Source organism: Mirounga leonina, unplaced genomic scaffold (genome assembly GCF_011800145.1).
Source record: "Mirounga leonina isolate KUSES-001 unplaced genomic scaffold, KU_Mleo_1.0 Mir_174, whole genome shotgun sequence".
NCBI lineage: Eukaryota > Metazoa > Chordata > Mammalia > Carnivora > Phocidae > Mirounga > Mirounga leonina.
This window is the reverse complement of record NW_023270451.1, coordinates 58,050,238-58,068,078: the sequence shown is the minus strand read 5'-3', so window position 1 is coordinate 58,068,078 and position 17,841 is coordinate 58,050,238. Positions and strand designations below refer to the sequence as shown.

At 40.9% G+C, this 17,841-nt stretch overlaps 1 protein-coding gene across 2 annotated transcripts in view; it reads right to left on the bottom strand.

The window, feature by feature from the left end:
* Positions 1-294: 294 nt before the first annotated feature.
* MET (MET proto-oncogene, receptor tyrosine kinase) overlaps positions 295-17,841 on the bottom strand; it is a 116,622-nt gene continuing 99,075 nt past the window's right edge. For both annotated transcript variants that reach the window (XM_035020973.1, XM_035020974.1), the window contains 5 exons: positions 17,096-17,277; positions 14,412-14,521; positions 13,047-13,212; positions 2,604-2,740; positions 295-2,495 (listed from right to left, as the gene is read on the bottom strand). In XM_035020973.1, coding sequence (XP_034876864.1) covers positions 2,285-2,495; positions 2,604-2,740; positions 13,047-13,212; positions 14,412-14,521; positions 17,096-17,277 — 806 coding nt within the window. In that variant the 3' untranslated portion in view covers positions 295-2,284. The remainder of the gene's footprint in view (positions 2,496-2,603; positions 2,741-13,046; positions 13,213-14,411; positions 14,522-17,095; positions 17,278-17,841) is intronic.

Genomic DNA, 17,841 nt, shown 5'->3' with positions numbered 1-17,841 from the left:
TAGCTTCTGGTCCAAGCTGCAGCTTGCTGGAGAAGAGCATCATGCTAAAAGGAGGAGACAGGTGCTCTAGCAGTTGAAAGATAGAGAAATGTGGGTAATTTGGCAACTTGGGGCAAACCACTCTTAGAAAGACAGAGAATTCCTGAGATTCAAGGATGCAAATTCCTTTAGCTGCCCAGGAATTAACTAAGGTTCTCATATATGGATGGTCAGATGGAATCAATCTTAGACTTCCTCAGTCATTATGTAAATGGAATAGGTAATCAAGCATGACTAGCAATAACCAACTCTCAGTAACAAGATGATACATTATTTTAATTGTATGATTTATCAAAACAACAACTATTAACATACAAAGTACCATTCAGCTCAACTGCAGGTATAGGCAGTGACAAGTATCTAATTCTTAGAAGAACCACTTACTCTCACAATCTGTCCAGACACATTAACCTAAGGACATGTTTATAAATAGCAAACATGATTTTCACATTGCAGCTTTCTCAAGTGTATATACAGGTGTGTAGTCTTGTTGATGGGTTGTTTCCACAAGCTCTTTCTGTTCCTGATGCATTCATCTCTGGATATTAGTAGAGATATTTGTTTCTGCAGAGTTTTTTTGGTTACCCACCATTTGCAATATTTGTGCATTAGTATCACTCTTTAGTCTTCTGAAACAACATTTAAATTGGAATATGTCTCTACCCTACAATTCCTTGTTTTCTTCTGGCAAATTCCACTACTGTCAAAGAGTGTAGGTTGTAATCACTCTCTTGCAACATCAGCCCAGCTCTACCATTGGGCTCCAGTGTAACACACCCTCTTTATAGCTTGCTGTGTTAACCCTTGGCTTCAAGTCCTGGTGATGTAATGAGGGTGGGGTTTACTGGCAATCAGTACATTTCCTTATCACTATTTACAGCCATTGAGAACTATGCTTTTATTAATCCAAGCCTGACATACCTTTTCTGAAATGTTCACAGTGCAGTATTTTTGTGGCCTAACAAAAGTTTTCTTATATCATTAAAAATAAACATTTTTATAAAAATATAATACTTCAAATGTTTACATTGACAAAAACAGAGTATCCTGTGCCACATGCACTATACAGTAGTAAGCACGAGATCCTACAGAACAAAACATTACAAAAGTCCTGCCCAGAACAACTGTTCATCCAGGTGAAATGGCCAGAACTCTCAGTTGCTTTTATTTCCGCGTAAAATATGTTTTGCTTCCCACAAAGCATGTTCTAATGAAAAACTGGACTCCCAGAAAGTTTTATTACCTCCAATTATTTGTGGGGTGGGAAGCTGCCACCTGAGAAAGAGGCTAACGTTTCCAGTCCATCGATCCTTTCTTTGCCCTACATGAGCCATGATAAGAACCAATGAACCTTTTAGTCAGATGTATTCTGCTTTAACAACATGCTAAGTTACCTTTAAAAACACTTATCACAAATCACTTGTTTGAATCAGAGTCGTCATAAAAAAAACAACAACAGACAAACCATCTAAATGTCCACAATCATTAGAATAGTATCATTCTCCGTTGATTTCTAAACGACAACTAATTATTTCATTGTGACTAAGCTACTTTATGAGAACCTTCTTAATGTCACCTATGTATAATATGTAAATATACCTATTAATTTATAAACACATTTCATGTCCTGCCATTTTGAAACGTTCACTGCATTGTCTATGGATATTTCTCCATGAAAAGGAATGTGATACAAAAATTTAAAAGGGAATGTTTGCCTAATGGGCAAATGACAACATCAGTAATAAAAAGTGTTAGTGACCATACAACACATGGAAGTTCTTTGAACCACTTTAAGTCTAAGTGAATGGCTTGGTACTGGGGCCACGACTGTCTGGGACTTTACCATTTCTTCTGAATTTTCTGTGATCAAGAAGTCCTCAAAATTCATTGCCTCCGTTCCTCATATGAAATCATGTAGGATCCTGATTTTTAAATTTCAACCTAGAATTCAGGTTTTGGCCTGAATGCACAGGAGCATCATCACAGCTGTGGGGTTGCTGTTGGGCACTGGCCTATGGGACAAAGCTTCTGGCTCTGATGCTCTGTCGGCTGATAAATTCCTCAGAATCCAGTCATTTTAAATAGCAGTATAAAGTCCTATAATAGTGCAATCTTGGCAAAAGCAAAAAATATCTGGTGCCCTTTCAATGGCCAGGCAGTGAAAAAAAAATTGAACGAAATGTAGACTATTGTTTGGAAAGGTCTATGATGTTTCTCAGAAGGGGGCTGGTGAGTTATCCATCTGTCATGTGTCTCCCTCGCCATCAATGTTATCTTGTGATGACAACAGAGAAGGGTATGGAGCAACACATTTGACATTCACATAAGTAGCGTTCACATGGACGTAGTGCTCCCCAATGAAAGTAGAGAATATTGCTGATATCCTGGAGACCAGTTCAGAAAAAGATGGGCGCAGTTCAGCTCTGGGGTGCCAGCATTTGAGCATCACTTCATATCTATTTCAAAAAGGGAGAAATGCTATGAGAGACATTGTGAAGGCAAGCATTTTGGTAAAAGTAAAGAATATAGGAATGACAGAAGATTCTGTTGAAATTCCTACTTACAAGGGATCTGGGCAGTATTCGGGTTGTAGGAGCCTTCTGCCTTGCAACAAGTAAACTGTTATATCAAAGGTGTTGACGTCAGGGTAAGGTGGTGCTCCTCTTGTCATCAGTTCCCAGAGAAGCACGCCAAAGGACCACTAGTCAAACAATGGAAGGGAGAATCCAGGTGAGGACTGTGACCGTATGAACGTGAAAGGTGATCAGTAGGTCTTGATAACTAAATTTGGCTTAGCATATTCAATACTAATGCTCATTGGGGCAAAAATTTCCTTAAAGGCAATTAGTAAGCTATACATTTTATGATTACACCAGAATTGGATAAAGTTTAGATTATAAATAAAGGTAAAGTTTTAAAAAAGAATACCTGAAGTCCACATGATGATTGAGATGTCATCTACAGTTAGTACAGTTATGGTTTCCAGGTTCTTACAGGGTCAAAGCATTAACATGTTTCTATCCTTCTCTTTTCTAACAGTTTCACTACAATTTTATATTATTCATAAAAGAAGAAGATAAAGGAAGCTTTCCAAGATTTAAATTTGTTAGATTTCCGAATGAATGTAAATACTCTTTAAGAAATGTAACCATAAACAAAAAAAACAAAGAAACAAAAAAGAAATGTAACCACATCTAACTGTTAATGTTAAAAGGCAAACTCTAAGTTAGTGTAAGTAGAAATCCATATTAAAAATCAGAAGTGATAAAATTGCTAGGCAAGAAGATTCTCTATTGAAAACTAATTTCAATAAAATAAATGTAATTTAAAAATGTTAAAGTACAAGATTGATATAAAACAGCTGTATCAGTACTTTGTAGGAATATTGTAGGGACACAGAGAGGTTAAGTGACCTGCTAGAAATTCCCCCAATAAATCTGAACTCACACGGGGATAAACATGTAAGAGTTCTTGACTCTTGGGTCTTTCTTGGGCTACTAAACTGCACTAAATATGCAATTTCTTGATTTAAAGCTACTCAGAACACACTAGGTCATACATATTATCTCCCCCTGGATGTGTGCCAAGGTGAGATGACACAAAGAGAGTGATTCGGCTTTTGTGGGTCACCGCTGGCCGAAGACCCTGGAAATCAGCTCTTCCTTAGCAACACATCTAGGCCACTCACAGACTAAGAAGCATGTGGGGGTTGAAATGAGGCCCTAGAAAAAAGGAGGTTTGGAGGGAAAGGAGAACACAGACCAGACAGGCAGAGCAGGAAAACAGAACATTGAGAAGCAAGTGCCCCTTGTAGCATTCGGCCAGGAGAATAAAGCATGTCTATCAGTATACTGCCACAGTCCAGAAGAAACTAGGTAGATACTGTGTTGCTGACACAAATCTCCATTAATGGTGCTTTCGCTTGCCCAAGTGCAAGAACCCTTTACCCAGGCCACTGACTGCCTTGATCTAAATAGAGAAAACACTCTTTCCTAGGTGGGAACTAGATAACTGTGCTGTCCCTTGCAGCCTCTCAAAATCGAAGTTTCCAAAGACTGAAAATCTTGAGTCACTTCTGACAACTTCACTGTGTTAGCCTTTAAGTTCCAGAATTTGCATTAAAGTTTAAATCAATTTAACAAGTATCTACTGACACTTGCTGCACAAGTAGGCTACTGTCCAAGTTACTGGATGGGCCTGAGGTTGATTTAACAAGGTTAAGAGTATTATACAACCAATTGTCACACAGAACAGTAAGACAGAATAACTAATATAGAGCAATAATGGAAAAGAGGTACAAATGCTGTGAAAAGTCAAAGAGATAATAGTGGGGTCCTGACAAAGGCTTCAGGAAGAAAGTGACAGTAAAGCAGATTTGGAAGAATGGGGAGCATTTGTTTTCCAGGTACACAGAATGTGAGGGCAGGAAGAGTATTCTGGATGGAGGGAATGGGCCCAGCGGTGAGAGTCCTTGTGTGTTTTTTTGAACCATATAAGTACAATAGGTCACTATGCTTGATGTGTGGAGTAGATGAAGCGGACAAGGGATAGATAAAGTTGAAACGGGACCATGCTGTGGGGGTTTTTGAGTGTTGAAAGTGAGTTAAGCTGAAATGGATGAGACCTGCAGTTGAGCTCTAGGAGATGCACCTGTAAACACTACTCTTTAGACAAATAGGAGAAGCCCATTCACATAAGAAGACCAGCTGGGGGCCGCCTGGGTGGCTCAGTCGTTAAGCGACTGCCTTCGGCTCAGGTCATGATCCCAGGGTCCTGGGATCGAGCCCCACATCGGGCTCCCTGCTCTGCGGGAAGCCTGCTTCTCCCTCTCCCACTCCCCCTGCTTGTGTTCCCTCTCTGGCTGTCTTTCTCTCTGTCAAATAAATAAAACCTTAAAAAAAAAAAAAAAAAGACCAGCTGGGGGGGGTGGTTTCTGAACAAGAATAGGTGAGGGGTGCTACATCTTGGCAACATGGAGTCCAATGAAACTGAACTGTCAAACTAGGGTATCTATCCCAAAGAGTATATATCATACAATAAGCCAGGAACAGTCCTTTAAAAAAAGGTTATTTTATTTAATTCTTATAATAACCCTGTAATGTAATTGATTTTGTAGATGCTTTGAGGATGAGGAAAACAAAGTTTTGAGAGGCTGATTACTTGTCTGTGATTAGGTTTCCTAACCCACAGTCTGGGCTATAGGTTGGTCTGGAGCAAATTCACAAAAATGGGGGCAGAGTTGGGTAAATTTCTGAGGAATTATAGGACTTGGGCAATGGCTGGGAATCAGAGGAGGGTTGGAGGACTCAGGGGACAGGAGTGGTGAGAGGGAGGCAGCTTCCAGGGAAAGCACAGTACTGCCTACATTCCAAACTCCCCAGAACAGACTGGGACTGACAAGATGGTGCAGAGAGGGGCAGTGAAGGAGGAGAATGAGGCCGACCTAGAAGAGAGAAGCTGGGGGCGAGGGTAGGGAGTAGGAGGGAGAGAAAGAAGGAAGAGGAGGAGAAAGAGGAAAAGAGGAAGGGAGGGAGGAAGGGAAGAGAAGGGGGGAGAAAGAAAGGGAAAGCGAGAAGAGGAGGGAGAGGTGGGTGCACAATGCCTGTGCATCAGGAATGATGGAAAGAAGTCAGTTTTAGTTTCTAGATAGGAGAGCTGTGCCATTCACATTTAGTGTGTGCATGGTCCAGCCCTTCTGAATACCTGAGCACCAGCAGTGAGCTCATCTGAGGAATCTCTGCCTAACTTTATCAAAGGTGAAGATCAAGGCAGTTATTAGACATGAGAGACCATTAAAAGCCATAAAAAGTGATAGAAAGTGACACAGCTAAGGCGAGCAAGGAATGGAAACAGCCAGCTTTGAGCATTCAAGAGTAGGTAAATTGAGGGGTGCCTGAGTGGCTCAGTCGGTTAAGCGTCTGCCTTTGGCTCAGGTCATGATCCCGGGGTCCTGGGATCCAGCCCTGCGTCGGGCTCCCTGCTCAGCGGGGAGCCTGCTTCTCCTTCGTCCTCTGCCTGCCACTCTGCCTATCTGTGCTCTCTATCTGTCAAATAAATAAATAAAATCTAAAAAAAAAAAGTAGGTAAATTGAGATACAATTTGCAAAAAACCCACAACTGATTAAAAAATGGATAAATTCATAAAATTTTATCAGCTGGTAAATTGATAAAATTTTCAATAAAATTGAAAACTTCTGCTCTTTAAAAGATACCAGTAAAAAAATGAAAAGGCAAGCCACAGACTAGAAAAATATATTTGCAAAAACATGTATCTGATAACATGTGCCTATAATCCAAAATATATAAGGAACTCTCAATAATAAAAAAATAAACTAACCAGTTAAAAAAAAAAATCTAAAACTTAAAAAAAAAATGGCAAAAGGACTTGAGCACACACTTCACTAAAGGAGACAGAAGAATGGCAAATAAGCACATGAAATGATGCTTAACGTTATTAGTCATTTGGGAAATATGAATTGAAAAGAAAATGAGACACCACTACAGCCTACTAGAATGGCTAAAACTCCCAAACCGACAATGCCAAGTGCAGATGAGGATGCTGGACAACTACAACTCTTACATATTACTGTTAGGAATATAAAATGATACAGGTACTGTGGAAGACAGTTGACAGTTTCTCATAAAGTTAAATATATACACTTATCTTACAACCCAGTAATCCTACTTCTGGATATTTACCCAACAGAAATAAACCTTTACACACAAAACCTTTCAGCAAATGTTTAGCAATTGTAACTATGTATAAACATTGCTTAAAACTGGAAAGAACCCAAATATCCTTCAAATTGGGGAAGGGATAAACAAAATGTGGAACATCTGTACAATGGAATACCACTCAGAAGTAAAAAGGAATGAATTACTCTGCTATGAAAAACAGTATAAAAATTAAAAATAGAAACTACCAAAAAAACCACCACCATATGATCCAGCAATCCTACTTCTGGGTATATATTCAAAGGAAATGAAATCAGCATCTTGAGATATTTTCACATGCATGTTCATAGCTACATTATTCACCATGGCCAAGATATGGAGGCAACTCTAATGCCCATCAACAGATAAATAAAGAAAATGTGGCATATACATATAATGAAATATAATTTAACCTTAAAAAAATCCTGTCATATGCTACAACATCAATGGATCTTGAGGACATTATGCTAAGTGAAATAAGCCAGTCACAAAAAGACAAATACTACATGACTCCACTTATATGAGGTATCTAAGGTAGTCGAGCTCTTAGAAACAGATAGGTTGTCGGGAGAGGGAAATGGGGAGTTATTCAATGGGTATAGAGTTTCAGTTTTGCAAGATGAAGAAGTTGTACAGATTAGTTGCACAACAACCTGTATCTTGTTTGTTAACACTATGGCACCATACACTTAAAAATAGTTGAGATGGTCAATTTTCTCTTATGTGTTTTTTGCCACAATTTAAAAAAAAAAGGGAGAATATCTAGATACATTGATACTACTAACACAACGTGGATAACTCTCAAATGCATTATGCTAAGTGAAAGGAGACAGACTCAAAGGCTATTTACTGTAGGACTCCCTTTATATGACACCTAGAAAAGGTAAAACTGTAGAGACACGGAAGAGACCAGTGCTTTCTAGGTCCTGGGATAGGCTAGGGGTTGACTACAAAGGACACAAGGAAATTTTCCTGGCTTATGGAACTGTTCTATAACCTAGTTGTGGTGGTCATACAACTGTATGCATTCTTCAAAACTTGATGAAGTGTACGTTAAAAAGGGTAGAGTTGGCATATTGCATAATGGTGATGCCGTTAACAGAAATAAAGAAGTGAGGAATTGACAGTTGGCGGGAAAGAACTGGACTTTGAACATGGTAACTTTGTGATGCTGATGAAAACAATCCAGGAAGGGAATGGTTGAAATTGTTGAGGGAGGTTGATACATAAAGACCTCCCTCCACCCCCCACCCAAAAAAATCCTGAGTGACAGTTGCAGGTAGGATGTGCGAGAAGGAAGAGAAGCCATCAAAACTGAAGAAAACATAACCCAGAAGCAAGAGGAAAACCAGATGGTACAGTGTCTCAGAAACCAAAGGAGGGGGACATTTTGAGAAGGAAGGGGTGGTGGACAATGGTAAGTGCTGCTGCAGGGTGAAAGAGCCTGCTGGTTGAACAACTCAGAAGTCAATACTGACGTTGACCGAAGCACGTGTACTAAGTGCTACACACTGTATAAGACTGGGTATGAGACACTGCAAACAGAGTGACACTTCTATCTTGTTTGAATGGACTTCAAGAGAATTTCGGATTTTAGCTGAACTCCATCTGGGCATTTGTGAGAAAGTGGACCTTTCTATAAGCAGGCAAGTGTTTGCTTGTAGGTAGGTCTCTACATACAAGCTTATCACATGCTTTTGGAAATGTTCCATGTCAACATTCAAAAGATTGTGCTGTCTTGGAAAGTAAAGTTAAAGTTAAACTCTTGTCTTGAACATTCAAGATTTCATCAGGTTCTTTTTTTTGTTTTGTTTTAAAAGCTTTGCTGAGATATAATTAATGTATCATAAAACTTGCTATTTTTTAGTGTGAGTCAACGATGTTTAGTGTATTTGTGCAGTGATTGTCACAATTCAGTATTTATTTATTTTAAAGATTTTATTTATTTGACAGAGAAAGAGAGAGCGAGAGCAGGGACATAAGCAGGGGGAGTGGGAGAGGGAGAAGCAGGTTTCCTGGTGACCAGGGAGCCCGATGCAGGGCTCAATCCCAGGACCCTGGGACCATAATCTGAGCCGAAGGCAGACGCCCAATGACTGAGCCACCCAGGCGCCCCTATTCAGTTTTTTTTTTAAGATTTTTTTTTTTTTAAGATTTTATTTATTTGACAGAGAGAGACACAGCGAGAGAGGGAACACAAGCAGGGGGAGTGGGAGAGGGAGAAGCAGGCTTCTCGCTGAGCAGGGAGCCCCATGTGGGGCTCGATTCCAGGACACTGGGATCATGACCTGAGCTGAAGGCAGCTGTTTAACCAACTGAGCCACCCAGGCGCCCTAAAAGATTTATTTATTTTAGAGAGAGAGAGAGCGAGCGCAAGAGAGAGTGTGCACGCGCACACACACAGCAGGGGGAGGGGCAGAAGGAGAAGGAGAGAATCTCAAGCAGGCTCCCCGCTGAGCATGGAGCCTGAAGCCTGGCTGGATCTCATGACCCTGAGATCATGACCTGAGCTAAAATCAAGAGTTGGCTGCTTAACTGACTGAGCCACCAAGGCAGCCCCACAATTCAGTTTTTAGATCAATTCTAATATCCCAGAAAGTTCCCCATGCCTGTTTTAATCTTTGCTCCTGCCCTCAGTCCTAGGAAACCACTGATCTATTTTTTTGTCTCTGTTGTTTTGCCTTCTTTCTAGAAATCTCATATAAATTGAATCATTCGATATACAGTGTTTTTGAGTCTGTCTTCTTTTGCTGGACCTAATATTTTTGAGGATTATCCATGTTGTAGCAGGCATTAGCAAGTAGTTCCCTTATAGTGCTGAATGGTATTATTCCATAGTATAGAAATGACATGTTTTGCTTATCCATTCACCAGTTGATGGACATTAGGATTGCTCCTGTTTTTTTTCCTATTATGAATAATACTGCTGTGAACATTCATGAACAAGTCTTTGTGTGGGCACATGTTTCCATGTACTTACTGCTAGCTATTCATATATCTCTTTGGTCAAAGGTCTATTCAAATCTTTTGTCTATTTAAAAAAAATTGAGTTATTTTGTCTTACTGAGTTGTAAGAGTTGGTCTGGTTCTTAATGGCAGACTAAGAGTCTGGATGGAATGTATGCTCTTTGAGGACAGGTTAATTCTCCCTACCTTATGCCTTCACCTGCCACCATCACTAACATCCTCCCAGCCTACCTCTTCAGCACTCATTTCTTTCATCTCTTTCAGGATCAAAATCACAGGCATTACACTCCATCATGTACTATTACATCCTCTTATTAATCTTATCCACCCCAAAGTCCCATCCCTCCACCATGTCCTGTAACACATTTATTAAAAACAAACTCCCAGTCACTCTCAACTTAGTCTTTAATGTCTCCCCCTGTTCCTCAGGAACTGAAACTCTGCTTTCACTCGAAGACCACAGTGTCTTTGAAACCTGCTGACTCACAGGGAGGAGGGCAGATGACTGCTTGCTTCCCAATGCCATACTCAGATCCCTGTCCCCTGTCATCTCTCAATAGCTGCCAACGCTTTCTCTTTTGAAGTCTATGCCCTCCATTAGTACTATTTTTTGCCTACCTTGTTTGCTGATGTCGCCAGTTTACATTTTTTCCCTTTTCAGTTGTTACCTTCAAGGACTGAAAATTCATGTTTCTCTACCTCTACACATCACAGTTCTCTTGACTTACTACGTGCAAATAGAGTAGGAGTACTCTCTATCCCATTCAACACCCAGGCTCTTCAGCCCACTCTAGACCCCCAAATCATTCAAATCACTCAGCTTTCAAGACTGTTTTTGTGTACTAAGTAGCAGTGGACCCTGATGACCATACCCCATTTCTTCCTGAAACTTTCTCTTCCTCTCATTCTCGACAGCCTCTTCTCCACGGTCTCCTACCTCTCTGCTTTTCTCCCTCATTTCCTATGTGTAGGTTCTCCTGCGTAATCGTTTATGGACTCTAAAAAAATCTGTTTCTACCCTTGACCTCTGCTATGGACTGAACTGCAGACCCTCTACCCCTATTCATATGTTGAAACTCTAATCCCCAGTGTGATGGTTTTAGGAGGTGAGGCCTCTGGGAGGTAATTAATTTAGATAAAGGTGGAGCCCCCCCTGATGGCATTGGTACCCTCATGAGAGGAGACACCTGGGAGCTTACTTTTTTTTTTTTTTTAAAGATTTTATTTATTTATTTGACAGAGAGACACAGTGAGAGAGGGAACACAAGCAGGGGGAGTGGGAGAGAGAGAAGCAGGCTTCCCGCTGAGCAGGGAGCCCAATGCGGGGCTTGATCCCAGGACCCTGGGATCATGACCTGAGCCGAAGGCAGACGCTTAACGACTGAGCCACCCAGGTGCCCCTGGGAGCTTACTCTTGTTCTTTCTCCTGCATGAGGACACAGTGCACGCCAGGAAGAGAGCTCTCGCCAGAACCCAACCATGCTGGCACCCTAATCTCACACTTGCAGCCTCTAGAACTGTGAGAAATAAAAGTCTATTGTTTAAGCCACCCAGTCTGTGGTATTTTGTTATGGCAGCCCGAGTTGAATAAGATAACTAACGAGGTTGTACAAGCTGCAGATCCACATTTCCAAATGCCCAATGGACCTTTCTGCCTGGATGACTTACTCCCAAGTCAAACTCCGTATGTTCAAGCATCAACTGGTATTTTTCCTCATCAACCAACTCCTTTGCTTCACGTATGTGTTACTGCACTAGCATATAATTTTGCTCATCTTTGACTTTTATCAATTTCTTGCTAAATATTGTTATTATCTCTGAGATGCCTTTCCTTCCATCTCTTTTCTGTTCTACAGTTTCTGTATTATTTCAAGTTCTACCTCAAACTTCATCTTCCTGCATCTACTCCTCTCACAACAGAATAAAGAATATTCTCTCTTACAGAATAAAGAAAGACTGTAGTGTTATCTGATTACACTTTACTGTTTCCACATGGCCAGAGAAGAAATTCCAGACTCCCTAGTTTGCTTTCCAAGAACCTCTATGATCTAGGATGAATATATTTTTCCCAGTTTATCCTCAGAACTTCCCTCTATGCCTTCTATTTTTGCCACATCATCCACTGCTTCCTGTTTCCTTAGAACTTTAAAGATGCATATACTTTCCTGCCCCTTGGCCTCACCTGGACTGGTATTTATTTCACTGCCCCTTCTATCCTTTAAGGCCTATACCAAGCACCACCTCCTCTCCCAGGTGGAAGGGAAGTGAGGAATCTGGCTGCCCAGGTGAGTGTCTCTCCCACCCTCAGGATGCAGTGCACGTCTTTTGAAGTTTGTTCGATGAGAGGCTGATCTTTGTAGATAAAGAAGGGCACATTTCTAATTTTTTTTTTTTTTTAAGTAGTCTGCATGCCCAACATGAGGCTTGAACTCACCACCCGATCCTGAGATTAAGAGTCACATGCTCTACTGACTGAGCCAGCCAGGCACCAAGAACGGCACGTTTCTAGCTGGGTGCAGGGTTAATGCCCTCACTGCTAGGCCTGTCTCAGGTATAGCTTTCAGATTTCTTTTTTTTTTTTTTTTTTAAAGATTTTATTTATTTATTCATGAGAGACAGAGAGAGGGAGAGAGAGAGAGAGAGAGAGAGAAGCAGGCTCCCAAGGAGCAGGGAGCCCGATGCGGGACTCGATCCCAGGACCCTGGGATCATGACCTGAGCCGAAGGCAGACGCTTAACCGACTGAGCCACCCAGGCGCCCAGCTTTCAGATTTCTTGAGGGGAAATTCAGCTGCCCTTCTGCGATGAGTGGCTGGACTAATCCCAGTCTACTTTGTGTGACAGTTATTGATGGATATGCCTTCTCTTCTCTGCTGAGCCAAAGCTCCTGGAGGACAGAGTTCAGGCCTGGTTCAGCTCTGGGATTTCCTAAGGACCTAGCATGGTGCCCTGCTAGACAAATGTTTTTGATAAACGAATGAATTTATGAAAACAAACTATGGGTTAGGCAATCAAGGTCATTTATGCTTACGAAGTAACTGAAATTAGTGATGTTGAAGGTTTCCTTTTTTGAAAAAATAAAATAGCCATAAAACGACTAAGAATGGGGGGGGGGGAGGATGGGTTAGCCTGGTGGTGGGTATTGAGGAGGGCACGTTCTGCATGGAGCACTGGGTGTTATGCACAAACAATGAATCATGGAACACTTCATCTAAAACTAATGATGTAATGTATGGGGATTAACATAAGAATTAAAAAAAACAAACGACTAAGAATGTTGGGTATGAAAGTAAAGGAGGAGAAGGTCAGGGATGATCAGTACATTACCACATCTGACTTGGTGGTGAACTTCTGAGTTTGCAGACTTTCTAAAGCCATCCACTTCACGGGCAGCTTGGCACCTGTTTTGTTGTGTACACTATAGTATTCTTTATCATACATGTCTCTGGCAAGACCAAAATCAGCAACCTTGACAGTGAATTTTTCATCCAGCCTATGGAAAGGACAACAATTATTACTGGTGGCTGAAACAGAATAATTTACAGTGATGCTAAATATCTACAGGTCAGAACAAGGACTTCATATCTGAAATCCATAACTTCTGCAGAGTGGGCTTCGTCTGGCCTCTACTGATTAACACTAAATTACAAGGGAATTCTTGAATAGAAATGCTCGCCATCTATATTACAAATTCAACAGGCCAAGGAAAGAGATCAATGAATGATGTGGCATAAGAAAACCCCTTTTGCTTTAATGGTAATAAGGTTGGTCCCCTTCCTAGCTTTCCTTTGTTGCTAAATCAAGCATGCCAAATGACTACCCCAAGCATTCACAGATCTCCATTTGTTATTTTACTAGTAATGCTCAGCTTTGTGGGGGAGATATGACAGAGGACTGTTATTCTACCTTTTCTTTCTCAGATGGGCCAAGTTATTACATAAAACTCATATATCCCATCACTGAGGTAACAGAGAAATAGGATACCTAGTAAAGCCTCTAACAAAAACAGCAAGGCTCAACAAAAACCAATTTCCGCTATCTGAGGCCATGCATCCTTTGTTTAAGCTGGCTTTTATGTTGTTACATTGACCCAAACCAAGGTAGGAAATTAATAGCACAGCTCTCTCAGTCACACATACCATAAGTCATGCATCAGTGCCATGTGAGGAAAGCAGTGAATCCATTACAAACTGTTGACTGTTGAATTATACAGCTCAGGCAGCCAGACACAAATAAAGCTCTTTGTATATTCATTCCCCAATACCATTTTTGGTAGGGCTTCTGCAGGCTGACTTCAAATCCAGTCTTAGGAAGTTGCAATATGCTGGTATTTGTGTTACCAGCCCTCTCCTTTCAACTGTAAAATGCTGAAGATCAAATTCTCCCTCCCAAACACTAATGCAGTGTGAAACCACAACATTGGGGGCTACTGGTGGGAAGGGAAAAGAAAAGCAAAAGCACACAACAGCTGTTTAAGACCCCCTCTGGAGAATTCCTTTTAAATTCTCCATTTGATAAAGCCTGAAAGCCCCGCCTACCTCCCCAGTGCTTACATATCGATTTAAAACTGTGACAGAAATAAAGGACTTTTGCATAAGAAGAGAACACATCCTCACTAGTCTTCAACAGTGGGAAACAGATTCCTCTTTGTCACTTAATTTCGACTGTGGGCACAGAGATTCTTATACTTACATACAGTTTCTTGCAGCCAAGTCTCTGTGGACAAACTTTTTGCTTGCAAGATATTTCATGCCTTTGGCTACTTGAAGACCAAAGCCAATAAGATCTTTTACAGTTGGGTTCTGCAATCAAAGAGAATTGAAAACGCATTAAGCTAAGCATCTAATGATCTAGCTATGATCTCAGAATTCTGAAATGTTTATAAGAATTATCTTGTTTCAAACAGTAACTTGTGCCCTGTTGATGACAGCAATCATTTATTAGGTATTTATTATTTGCAAAGCACCAGGCTAGATGCTTTTGTGAATTTTGGCTAATCCTTATACACTTCTTCAGGGTGGATTCCATTTTCCAGATGGGGAAATTCAAGTGTTTTAAAATTATTCTGGTATGGTGGGGCCAACAGATGGAAGACCACTGCCATTGAAAAGAGAGCTAGTTACTCACAATTCCCAAGGGGAGGGGGCACGCCATGCCAAACAAGGCACACAGGGAAGCACCGGGGTTGGTCTAGGAGGCAGAGGGAGCAAGGGGAAAACATAGGAAAGAGCTTGTTTTGTGATTTCTGAGGAAAGGGAGGCAGATTTAGGATTGGCTAGTTTGAATAATTTCAGCAGGTTCTGGGGTGTAGGGACTATCTGCTGTTGTCTGGTACCTGGCCCTGAAGTGATTACAGTAGGTGGATAGTGTCTCAGAGCGTGAGAGTTCTTTAAAGGAGGTGATTGGGGCATGGGCTCTGGATTGGTTGGTTTGCTTATGAAAGAAGGAAGTTAAGTTGTTTACTATCTTTGGGAATTTGCTAGCTCTGGGAAGGTCAGGCCCTCCAAGGTCATCAAGGAACCAGAAGTCAGAGCATTAGAAATAACATGGTTAACCTAAAATTTGTATGGAACCACAAAAGACCCCTAATAGCCACAGCAATTTTGAAAAAGAAAAGCAAAGCTGGAGGCATCATGATTCTGGACTTCAAGCTATATTACAAAACTGTAGTCATCAAGACAGTATGGTACTAGCACAAAAACAGACACATAAATCAATGGAACAGAACAGAAAACTCAGAAATGGACCCACAGCTATATGGTCAACCAATCTTCAACAAAGCAGGAAAGAATACCCAATGGAAGAAAGACAGTCTCTTCAACAAATGGTGTTGGGAAAACTGGACAGCCACATGCAGAAGAATGAAACTGGACCACTTTCTTATACCATACACAAAAATAAATTCAAAGTGGACCTAAATGTGAGACAGGAAACTATCACAATCCTAGAGGGGAATATAGGCAGCAACCTCTTTGACTTTGGCTGTAGCAACTTCTTACTGATACATCTCCGGAGGCAAGGGAGACAAAAGCAAAAATGAACTACTGGGACTTCATCAAGATAAAAAGCTTCTGCAGAGCAAAGGAAACAATCAACAAAACTAAAAGGCAACCAATGGAGTGGGAGAAGATATTTGCAAATGGCAAATTGGATAAAGGGCTAGTATCCAAAATCTATAAAGAACTTACCAAACTCAATACCCCAAAAAGAAATAATCCAGTTAAGAAATGGGCAGAAGACATGAATAGACATTTTTTCCAGAGAAGACATACAAATGGCTAACAGATATATGAAAAGATGCTCAAAATCACTCATCATCAGGGAAATACAAATCAAAACTACAATGAGATCCCACTTAACACCTGTTGGAACAGCTAAATTTAACAATAGTGGAAACAGATGTTGGTGAGGATGCAAACTGGTGCAGCCACTCTGGAAAACAGTATGGAGGTTCCTCAAAAAGTTAAAAATAGAACTACCCTATGACCTAGCAATTGCAATACTAGGTATTTATCCAAAAGATACAAAAGTACAGATTCGAAGGGGTACATGCACCCCGATGTTTATAGCAGCATTCTCAACAATAGCCAAATTATGGAAAGAACCCAAACATCCACTGACTGATGAATGGATAAAGAAGTGGTGTACACACACACACACACACACACACACACACACACTGGAATATTACTCAGCCATCAAAAAGAATGAAATCTTGCCATTTGCATTACGTGGATGGAGCTAGAGTATATAATGCTAAGTGAAATAAGTCAGTCAGAGAAAGATAAATACCATATGATTATACTCATATGAGGAATTTAAGAAATAAAACAGATGACATTAGGGCAAAAAGCTGAAGCTAATGAGAAGTGGCATATGTGGCTATGTTGGGGAAAGTGTTCCAGGCAGATGGAACAGCAAATGTACAGGTCCTGAGTTAGGAGAGTGGGTGGTAAGTTTGAAGAATACTAAGGGACTCATTTGTAATTAATTCTTCAGTGTTTGCCTTCTAGAGTTAAAACTCCATGTGGGCTGCTCCTCATTCTGGCCTCTGTGCTTTGCTGTTTCTGGCACATGGTAGGGACTCAAAGATGATTAAATATACATATCAGAGGGATGGTAGATCAAGGCAGCTTGCAGGACAGGTAAGCATCAATGCCCCTGGGAAACCTTTCTAGTACCACTATCTTCCCACCAGGATAGGGGATCTTGAGGTACAAGTGAATTTAATCAAGCTCTATATATCTGAACGGTGCAAACATTTTACATGTGCTTCTTTAACTAAATGCTTTTAAAAAGGTTCAAAACAGGAACTTTTGGAAGGCTGGCTGGCTGGCAGCTAGTTTACCAGTTAGTAAGCTTGGTAATATACTTACATGAGTCTCATTTCTAATGAAATTTCGAAGGTCTCCATGTTTCATGTATGGTAGGACCACTAGTGGAGACCCCTCACTTCGAAGGCAGATTCCCAAGAGCGAGAGAACGTTTGGATGACTAAAATCTTTCATGATGATTCCCTCGGTCAGAAACTGGGAAACTTCTCCTATGTCAGTGATTCCTGAGAAATCCAGCAGTGGAGACATTAACATCATTATGGACCAATAAACACTTTGTCAAGTTCAGATTGGGGGAGTTATGGAATGTAAAACCACATGGGTGAATCTTGTCCTGATATCCCATCCTCAGAGTGTTTTTTAATAATACATTTGAGTAAATGATGTTACCCTGTAATGTGCCTTCAAGTCACCTGCAAACTCTAGCTGTTAGTTGTCTCATACGGAAAAAGGAGAGGGAAGCAGGCCAGTCCATTTCTGCAGTGACTGTCTAGGGCAGGGGTCGGAAAACTTCTATAAAGGGCCAGACAGTAAATATTTTTTGGCTCTGTGGGCCACTTGGCCTCTGTTGCAAATACTCAACTCTGCCAATGAGTGCGAAAGCAGCCACAGATAATTATCAATGGAACAATCATTGGGCCAGAGTTTTCTGATCCCTGGAAGAGGAGGGTTTGAAGACCAACGGTTGTCATATGGTATCTAAGTAGACTTTTCTGGTATAACAGTTTCTAATCATGTCCAGATAGAGATCCTGAGGGCCTGACACTAGTCAGCATTGATGAAAGGTT